Raw genomic sequence first — 10,729 nt, forward strand, 5'->3', positions numbered from 1 at the left:
AAAAATAGACACAAAACATTGATTTTCAAACTGTAGATGAATGTGTAAATAAGGAGATTTCAGAACCTTAACATTATCATACAAGAGAATCAAAATCAACTTTATTGTCACATACAGTAACATGATTACAGGTCTAAATGACTGGGTGATATAATTGTTTTTGCTATCTCTCAACTTTACAGTTTGAGGAATGCCACATTTTCAAATTGCTGTTTATAGAACTGCGTGTGTACACACAGTAAAATAATAAACAGTTCACATTTCAAATGATCCTTAAGACAAACCACTCAGATCATATTTCCTCCCTCATAACTCCACTAGGAAGCATAGAACAGTCATCAATGACAGAGAACATATGAACTAAATCATTATTCAATGTCTGCTTAACGCTCAAGAGGAAATATCACAACTCATCATCGTGGTTAGCGAGACCAAACACTTTAGAAACTCATTTCTCCACTCCGATACTATAGAAATGATCCCTGAAAGTATAGTCTTAAAGAAACACTGGCTAAAATTGGCAATACTCTTGTTGAACTGTTGTTCGCACTTGTGGTCGCTCTCATTTTCTGATTATAAACTACATGTATCTGTCCTAGGCATTGGAGTTAATGTCAACATCACATAGAGAATGTACAAAACAGTTTTTTCTTTATTGAGCAAGTTAAGATGGTGTGCAGGTGTCTAGTTATTTCATCTGTATGCATGGGCTACTCCTACCGACACAACTGTCACAGAAATGTTTTTCAAAGACTTCCCAGATAGCAAAATATGGGTGAATCAACGTTGAAAAATAGGCGGCCATAACGGTTGAATCAACGTTCGATCTCAACGTTGAAACTGTACTGAAATCGCAACCCTAATCTTTGTTGATTCAACGTTTGTGTTTCAACCACTAACTAACACTATATCAACGTTGATTCAACCATCATCCAAATTTTATTCTGCACGCTGATTTTATGTTGAATCAACGTTATGAATCAATATTGATTCAACCATCATCTAAATGGTATTCTGCATGCTGATTTTAGTTGATTTTATGTTGAATCAACGTTATGAATCAATATTGATTCAACCATCATCTAAATGGTAATCTGCATGCACATTTTAGTTGATTTAATGTTGAATCAACATTAGGAATCAACATTGATTCAACCATCATCTAAATGGTAATCTGCATGCACATTTTAGTTGATTTTATGTTGAATCAACATCAGGAATCGAACACTGATTTAATTTATAAATTGATTATACTGAATCATGTTAGGAATCAATATTGATCCTGATCATCCAACAACCTAATGGTAATCTGCATGTACATTTTAAATTATGTGTATGCTGATATACTGTAAGGCTACATCTTGTTCAAAATTACCTTACATTTCCCAAAATGTGAAAATATAAAAATAAAGACAGACAATATGATTTGAATCTTCACATTTATTGAACCAAGGCATTTAGACCTGCTTTGAACTGCTTTAAGCATTGTTTTTATGATTTAACAGATGAAATATATAACATATAGAAGATTGTAGATCTGCTATTTATGAAAGAAATCGTGAAAATGTCTGCAAGCATTTGGATATTTTGTAAGTGAATATATGCCACATGAGCACTTTACACCTATATAAAAATGCTATTTGAAAATAATTGATCTGCAAATTTAAATTACAAACCAAACCACCATTATTTACAAGCGATTCCACAAAAACAATACCCAACATGGCTTATAATGACCAAACGTGTACTAACTTTGCAGACTAAACCAACGGTCTGACAAAACACACTGACAAGTGCTCTAGTAATACAAATGGCGTAATTAATAAAGCCTAACGGGCCATCCACACCAAGCACTATATGTACACATTTTTAATTTATTTTATAGAATTTAGAGTAGCCAATGATTGTGAACCTCTTTTCGTCCACAAAGTCATTATGCTAATTAATTCCTCACACATTTCTGTGTTGCTACTGCAATTGTAGCCTAGTAGCCCCTCCATCCTTCTCCTCCTGTTCAACACAACTAAAGACGAACAGTATCTGTGTTGATGATGACAATATGAGTGATTTGCTGGAACTCTGGAAGACATGAGCAACTGCCCACTGAAATGATCATGTCTGCACTGTATTTAAACTAAATAATTCTACAACGATAGGATTGACAAAAGTGATATGCTTAGTGTGGACAGCCCCATTACAGTTTGAAAGAGTACATTATTTCACACATGAACAAGTGAACACTTGTCAATTTCAAAAAAGTGCCTTACTTTTACTTAATGGTATTACATTCAAAGTCTTAATAATTTGCAGCTCTAAAGTACTTAAAATGAATAAAAGTGGCTTCATTTAGAACTCCTATCACTTTACAACATTTTCTCATGCATGAGAAAAATAAAATGCATGCATTTTAGTCTACTGTCACAAAGGAGGGCTGAGGACAACCTGCCTACCAGTTATCCACTATACAATCTTTCTAAAATGACAGGAGGTTTTTAAGACTTTGCAGTTTGGGGGGTAGTTTTTTCCTTTCCCAAGCCAAGCATCACTCTTTGAATAAAGTTCAATATGTTCTTCATATCATTAGGGTACTTCAAATTGAGTGCATACGTCAGGCTAGACAGCAGGCACGGTGCTTGAGGGAGGTTATGGAAATTATCCATCACAATACCTCCTTCAAGGATGATGGCTGTTGACACTGGCTGAAGGTCGACACCATCTGAGGGAGGTGAATCTTCACTGCTCACAGTCAGCAATCCGACCGATACCTCTGACCAGGCGTCTTCACTTTCGCTGTCACAATCCTGTACAGAACCAAACAAAAACAACATTACAACAGGGAAATGTAGACACTTCACACACATCTGCATTGAGAAGTTTTATCAACATTGGTTGGCCTACTGTTTTTGACAGTATATTACTCATGGTAAACAGCACAGTAAAATATGTATCTAAAAACATTTTAGGCTAGAAATAAGCAACTTGGTAACAAACATTCTGCATAGTGGCCATCTCTCTCTCCCTTGAGCAACGTGTGAGTGCAGGCTACAAACACTTACACTGCACACCATGTGAGTGAGATTCCACCGTGCTATAGCCTGAAGGGATTGAACCTTCTGATTGGTTTGCAAGGCCGTTTCAGACTGAAACTTCAAAATAAAATTAACGAAAATGTAATTTCACTGGACCTTTAAGGTGTAACTATGAGAACTTACCAAGACAGTGGTGTAGAAACTGCTGTGGTCATCTCCAAGCAGAAGAAGGAGGCCTCGGAGAACAAGCCTACCCAGCGCGGTCACGTCGGGTTTCTACAAGTGGATAATGAACAAATAAAGTTCAAGATCTGACCATCACAAGTTACAGTACAGTTACAGCATGAAACACCACAATATATGTTTGATGAACAGTTGCAGAGAACAGTTGCTGATTGGAGATGTGATTTAAAAATAGTACAATCCACAGCATTTAGTTATCAACAACGATCAATAGTTAGCAATACTTTAACACTCTGTAATACAGCCGGGAAGCAAGTACTATTTGGGGTAATAGGTTGTACATAAACTTAGTCATGATAATTACAAATATAAGAAGCATGTTGTAGACTTACCCATCAATTTGCTGCACAATTCCGGATAATTTATCTCTAATGGCACCTTTCTTGGACTTTAAGATAGTGACCAATTGTGGTGTATAGCGATCCAGAGCATCAAAGAAGTCTGTCTCTAGGTGTGTGGTGGCGATCCTGTTAAACTCAGCATAAGCCTACAACACAGCAAACCACAGAACAAAATACAGTGACTAAATACATTTGAAAAAGTGTGTAAATTAGGAAAACATTTGGTTAATTGTCATACAAATAATTATGATCAACAATGTAACCGTTTTGGCATTAAACATTGGACGAATTACATTTCGGTTCCGACTTTTAGGCTTTGTAAACAAAAAAGAAATGACTGACAATGACCGGGGCCAATAATACCATTATTAGCCGACCTACATGTTCACAACACATCACTTTGCGAGATGTTGCGAGCTTGTAGATCTGCTATTTTCACTATTCTTCAATAGATAAATGTATACAGATGAACGCTTTTTCTCATAACTGTGATCAGACAATTACCTATATTAAAATTGGCTTACAGGAGATCCCCCATGCCACGCTCATGTCACCATGAGTCAGCCATAACAGGGCAGGGGTCTTCAACAGGGGGTCTGGGACTCCTAGGGGGTCTTCAGAGTTGCTACAGGGGGTCGGCCAAATCTCTGTGATAAGATCATTGTTTCTTTATACAAACCACTTGAACAATAGCATCCCTATTCTACGGACAACTTTAGCCGAAAATGGCCGATCTACAAGCTCACAACGCCTCGCAGCGCGAGGCGTTGCGAGCTTGTAGATCGGCTATTTTCGGCAAAGAGGGGAAAAAGAGCAGACCAAGTACAGAGTGAAAGTTTACTAAGTATTGACGGTTTAAGTCGTTAAATGTCTGACAATACACATTAACATGAATCCAACATCTATGAAAAGCTTTAATCTGCAACACAATTTTATGTAATATATAGTGGGGGTCCCTTCTTCATCTCTTTCTCAGTTAGGGGGTCCTTGGCCTGAAAAGGTTGAAGACCCCTGATATAAGGAGTTCCAAATGCAGCTACGCCCAATTATGGAGTGTCTAACCTCAATGTGTCATCATGGAATCAACAAACAAATTAGTCAGCTCCATATATACACCTCTTGTGTAATGGTCTCCATCACCTTACATCCTGGGTTCCAAACTGCATACAGCACCAGACATTCCTCTAAAGCATATTTTCATATGTCGCCCTGATAGTTCAATTGGACAGTTAATTCCCAACTAAACTTATGTTGCTCTGTTATTCGTGGGTAAAAAGGTGCTAACCTGTTCCCGGATGTCCTTGTAGACAGATGAAGATGGGCACAGTGCGTGTTGGCAGGAAGGTAGCTGAGGGGATTCTGGTCAGGGCCCAGGCTGACTCAAACTGCATGTGTTGTGCACCTATACAAACACAGAGGAGTGATTTTACACCAATGTCACATGGTCAGAATACAAGTTTTATCTGAACACCAAGTGCTCAGTCACAGGCTGACCCGGTCAGAGAATGCTTTTCATGTCAGCTGATAGAAAACCACCCAGATATCATTATGTGAAACCCCAAAGTTGTGCCGAGGGTAACCGCCTTGGGGTCTAAGCGCTCTGCCCTTCAGAATCTCTATGACCAGAGGACAGTGAAGAAAGCAGGAAAGAATCCAAGAGACCCAACTCATAACCTCAGCACCTGCTAAGAAACATAGTTACAGTTCATTATTGTTTATTTAACCATTATGTTAAATGAAACCCCCACCTGAAGTGTGCAGTTCTTCCTCTTGAGGAATCCCACAAATCAAATTCTCCACACCAGGTGGAGAGATTAGGAGATCGAAGGATTGGGTCTACACAGAAGAGAACATAACATTATATAAACAATTGTAAAATGAGAAAATTAAAATAAAATCACTTATGAGTCTACTTATAAGAGTGTATGCAAGCAGTAGGGTATTGTAGATAAGCTCTTTGATAAACACACCATTGTGTGACAACAGTTTGAGAAAAAAGGAGTGGACCAAGTAGAACCCTGTGGACTCCTGTCTACAAAGTATATATTGTAGGGTCTAGGTGGTTAAACATAAACTTGTAGTGCATTGCAGAGTATCAGTCAAATAGAGTATCATTCAAATAGGCAAAACTGCAATAGCAAAATAATGTATTACCATGCCAGGATTGTCTACAAGCCTAGGGAACTATACGCCAATATTTCCGGTAGGCCTTTAGTTCCATTGCTGCGAATCCACTTGCCTCCATGTAGAGATGTTTGATTCATGTAGTCCTCAACCTGGGACACTGGACACCTATTGACCTTCATCCATTCAACCATTTCAATAAGTTTTTCAGGAGGCACATCAGATTCTGTTGAATGATAAGTACAGATTCATTATAGCTGATTTAAAGTATTTGAGGTTCTGGCCTACTTGGAGTGTGTGAAAAGTCGCCAATCGGTCCAGCGGTGCCTGAGACTAGTTTTTAGAAGATGATGGACAGAAGAGTCATGGGACCGCAAATATAATCCCTTGCATCTGTCCAATCTAGCCTGGTGGGGATAATTAACATTGGTTATTAGTATTACCTGGTGTACTAGGGACGGTCTGTTCCTCTGGTTCTTGGTGGTGTGGTCGTTTCAGCCTTCTCATGCGCTTCCTGGTGTTCCTCAATCGCTCCTCCAGGAAGTCTGTAGCAGGTTTTTTTCCCCGGCCAGGTGTGTACCAAGCTGCCTGTAAAAGAGACAATTAGGTTCAGCTTAAATTTGCCTGGCGTAAACCATGAAGATGGTTACATGGGATTTTAAGGAGCAATCCAAAAATGTGCGTGTGACTGTGCACTAGGAAAAACTTTGAGCACATTTCTTTTAGGTGTGTGTGTGTGTATGGAGTGTTCTCCTTTTTGTGTTGATTGATTGATGACTTACATAGCCACTGCCAACTGTAGTACCATCCAAATTAAGGCAAGGGCTTTCTTGGTGACGGCCTGTTAAATAGATGGTAGAAGTTTGTCAAAGAACGATGAAATGAGACAGTAATCATTGTTACAAATATATGACGATTCAAATCCCTGAATTGAACACTGAATGGTTATGCGCTTTTTAAGTGCATTCGATTCTGTGTCATTTTTAGATTTTACCTAAAAAGCATTATTTTACACTTTGGCTACTCAAAAACAGCAGATATACAAGCTCATAGCGTGGCACCGAGTGCTGCGCTACGAGCTTGTAGATCTGTTATTTTAGAAAAATCTTGAAAATGTGTGCAAATCTTTGAATTTTTAACGAACATTTGTAACTCAAATCTTTGTTTCTGGGGGTCCCTAGAACAAAATATTTTGAGATGAGGGTCTGTGGCCAAATACATATACATTTTGGGGTCCTTGACATGAAAAAGTTTGAGAACCACTGACATAATAACACAAGTTAAAAACAAATAAATTTAGAAGACATTTTGTAGAATCGGCCTCAGGTCTTAATGGGTTAATTGAAGGTGTGTGATAACCAGTTCTTCTGATGAACTTGGCAAAGTGTTTCACAATGCATACTGATTAATGAACTCATGTTATACAAATGAAATCAGTGGTTCTCAAACATGTTCATGTCAAGGACCCCCTAATTAGTATGTACTTGGCTAAGGACTCAAGATTTACAAAAGTGTTTCAAAAATATTCCACAAATGTTGTTTATACTGTTTTTTAATAGCTGATCTACACCCTCACAACGCATCACCATGCACTGTGAGCTTGTGGATCTGCCATTTTCAAATAGGCAATTTATAGGGTTTAAGTGGTTAAACTGAGTTTCATGCTATATAATCTCATTTAGCTGGGAACCACATGGAAACCCCCCAATGACCCCTGAGGGCCCCTGGAGCCCACTTTGATGATAAACATTACCTGCTTTTGTTAGCTACTGTCTGCAAAACAAAACTTAAGTTAAAAAACGGATTACCAAATTTGTCTGCACACTAAAATCCTCAATGTTAATTTATTCTCCTTAAGGATACATTGGTACCATTTGTACTCTCTGTCTCTTAATTAAATTATTTTACTTTTTACTGTAGGTTAAAAACAAGATTCATATATAAAATAATAATTACAGTCAAAACAAATGTGGCCTCACCAAAGGGATATGTGGCCAACATTAGCTCTCTTTTAAGAGCTAATGTTACAACTAACAAGTTGAATCATATTTTAACGTTTTAGGATGCCTGGTCGCATTGTAACATCATACATTTATATTAAATGGTGCAAACACATTGCTTTCTATGTAAACGCGGTTGATAAACCGTTAGTCCTGAAACATGATCATATCATGACGTTTTCTACATTTACAACCCATACATAAACGTTCAGATTTCAAATATAAAGCACTTAGCCCAGGGCCAAGGATGTTACAATTTGAATCGGGAGGGTCTAAGTATCCGTACCTCCTGTATTGTTCAATAAAAGTAATTTTAATCCGATCGGTGGCCATTTTCTCCGAGTTTTCTGTATGCTTTAAACTACGCGACCGTCGGTTGGGAGGTGTATTACATTATACACATGCATTACAACTATGAGAAAATGGCCACCGATCGGATTAAAATATCTTTTATTCAACAATACGGAAGATGCGGGTACTTAGACACACCCGATTAAAATTGTAACATTCGTGGCCGTGGGGTAAGCACTTTATAGTTGAAGTATGAATATTTATGTTGATGTACGGGTTGAAAGTGCAAAAAACAGGTTGAAATTCCGGCTATGAGGCTCGTGAAAGGACGAGCGTCGTGTGAACCATGGCTAAAACTCGGTCGTGCACGGTTACATGAACGTGTTAGTTCATGTAACCGTGTACGACCGTGTTTGGATAACATTTTAATTCCATAAACTAATTAAACTTACCTGTTATCTAGTACAGTAAACACGAAAGCACCCCGGTTTGAAAAAGAAATCTCTCAGCCAACAGCCGTTTCCTCTGCCTTCCGGTGTGATTTCAAAACTAACAAGCTCCGCCTTCAGTGTTGCCATATCCGCTTATTATAAGCGACTTTGGGCATCTTTTTCTGTGAAGTTTTTTGGGCTTGCTTCCTTACTGTCGTTTAAACCAGTGGTGGTTCTCAAACATTTTCATGTCAAGGACCCCCAGATTAATATGTAGGCTATTATCCAATCAACGGACCCCCATCTGAACACATGTTATGCCAGGGGGGACCCCCAATACAAGATTCGTATTAAAATGTTTCAAAAATATTCCTAATTTTTCACATTTTCTTCCAGATAAGAGTTTTGTTTTAAAATAGCAGATCTACAAGCTCACAGCGCGTCGCATCGCAACCCGTTGTGAGCTTGTAGATTGGCTATTTTCAATTAGTCATAGTTGCTTCTTTTGGGCTAATTTCCATAGACCTGGTTGCTTATTTCTATCGCAAAATCTGGCAACACTGTCCGCCTTGTGCATGAAGGATGTCTGCGGTTCTCAACCTGTGGGTCGAGACCCTGACAATTTAAGTAATAATTTTAATACCTTAGAAAATAAATGAAAACAAATCAAAGAAAAAGACTGTAATACAAGTAATCAACAAACTATACTATAAACTGGTCAAACATTGGCCAAATTGTCAAATAATATAAGAAAGAGAGAAAAAAAGAAAATAGCCGATCTGCAATAAGAAGTTATAGATTTTTGAAATAGTTCAAAGTTTAGCTTTTCTCACATTTTTCTAAAATATTTTGTTTTAATTAAAAAACATGTTTTCAGACTCAGAAGAGGACGCTGAATTGAATGGGCTAGGTTTTGATTTTGTATGACCCTTAAAAAGTGGCTTAAACAAGCGTTAAAGTTTCATAAACTTGAAGCTTTTTTCACAAACATATTATTATTATCATTATTTTATTTTGACCCTTCAACCCTCTTATTTAGATGATTTAGAGTTGAATGGTAGGTTAAACAATAGTCTAGAATTGTTTAATAAGAAGTTAAAGATTTTTGAAATAGTTCAAAGTCTAGCTTTTCTCACATTTTTTTAAAATATTTTATTTTTAAATTAAAAAAAAACTTTTTCAGACTTAGAAAAGGACGCTGAATCGAATGGGATAGGTCTCGATTTTCTATGACCTTGGGAAATACAAAAGCTCACCAAAAAGATTGGACGTTGACTTTTGAATAAAAAACTGATTTTGTTGAGCACAAAATCTGGAACTAATCGCTCCAGATATTTTTTAAAAATCTAAAACTTCTCTCCATCCATATTGAGAGTAAGCCAGATTTTTTGGCACCAGCCTTGATTTTTTTAGACACTGATAAAGCTCAAAGTTCAGCGAAAAGACTGCAAAGGTCAACCCTCGTTACATTTTTAGAAATTGTATTTTTCTTCGATACTCTGGCTTTAGACTAATGTGATGACGCTGATTCCAAATATGTAAGTTATATTTTTCTCGGAAAACAGGAAGTGCCTCAAAAGGCCACTTTCTGGTTGGTTTTAGGGTGTTCCAGGCCCGTGATAACCCCGATATATTTTTTTCCAAATCTACATGTAAAATAATGCTAAAATTTGAAATCATCAAACCCTCATATCAAATCATGATTTAATTATCCCTTAATTGGCTATGGTTACGGCTTCGCTATCTCGCTCAATATCTCGAATACGATAAGGACTTAGGGTCCACTTTTTGGATATGTTGTAGAGCTGGCTGAGACGCACGTGTGGATGTCTTGTTTGTCCCAATACGGCACATTTTTTTTCTGACTTTGTCCTTTGGTATGGTCTTAAGGTTTAAGACTCTATGTGCCTTCCGATAGTGTAGGAGGTCAACTTAGGAGTGTCGTACCGGGACAAACAAGACATCCACGTGTGCGTCTTGGCAAGCTGTACAACATATCCGAAAGGCGGATTCGAAAAACGTATCGTATCGAGATATATTGCTTTATTGCGCATATAATAACTTGACATTGGACCCTAGCCAATTAAGGAGAACGGTAAGGCCGTGTGTTAGGGGAGTTATATGTTCGCGTTCGGGGCGACGCGCTGACCCAGAATTTGGTGTCCAATTTAGTTTTTACTCCTTTCAAACAGGTTTTTCACTATTGTCTCGGCCCCTAGGGTGCGCCGAAACAATCGGACAATGGATTATCGATCAGCTCTTCAGTCATT

At 37.8% G+C, this 10,729-nt stretch overlaps 1 protein-coding gene across 4 annotated transcripts; it reads right to left on the reverse strand.

Annotated features, from left to right (window-relative positions):
* Positions 1 to 1,425: 1,425 nt before the first annotated feature.
* Positions 1,426 to 8,570, reverse strand: LOC311061297 (uncharacterized protein). Of its 4 annotated transcripts, none has more exons than XR_014602380.1 (10): positions 8,481 to 8,570; positions 6,520 to 6,578; positions 6,181 to 6,325; positions 5,768 to 5,963; positions 5,362 to 5,449; positions 4,899 to 5,015; positions 4,118 to 4,258; positions 3,605 to 3,759; positions 3,213 to 3,305; positions 1,426 to 2,801 (listed from the first exon to the last, which is right to left on the reverse strand). XR_014602380.1 is itself a non-coding variant. In XM_084079875.1 (10 exons), exons 4-8 carry the CDS (start codon positions 5,856 to 5,858, stop codon positions 3,749 to 3,751), a joined length of 345 nt encoding a protein of 114 aa, XP_083936001.1. In that variant the 5' UTR covers positions 5,859 to 5,963; positions 6,181 to 6,325; positions 6,520 to 6,578; positions 8,481 to 8,570; the 3' UTR covers positions 1,426 to 2,801; positions 3,213 to 3,305; positions 3,605 to 3,748. The 4 variants fall into 4 exon arrangements, 3 of the variants coding, with proteins under 3 accessions (XP_083936001.1, XP_083936000.1, XP_083936002.1); XM_084079875.1 differs by having other exon boundaries at positions 4,138 to 4,260; positions 5,853 to 5,963; XM_084079874.1 differs by having other exon boundaries at positions 4,118 to 4,260; positions 5,853 to 5,963.
* Between the last annotated feature and the right edge of the window lie 2,159 nt (positions 8,571 to 10,729).

The sequence above is a fragment of the Gymnoscopelus microlampas genome, assembly GCF_963454915.1.
Source record: "Gymnoscopelus microlampas genome assembly, chromosome: 15".
Classification (NCBI taxonomy): domain Eukaryota; kingdom Metazoa; phylum Chordata; class Actinopteri; order Myctophiformes; family Myctophidae; genus Gymnoscopelus; species Gymnoscopelus microlampas.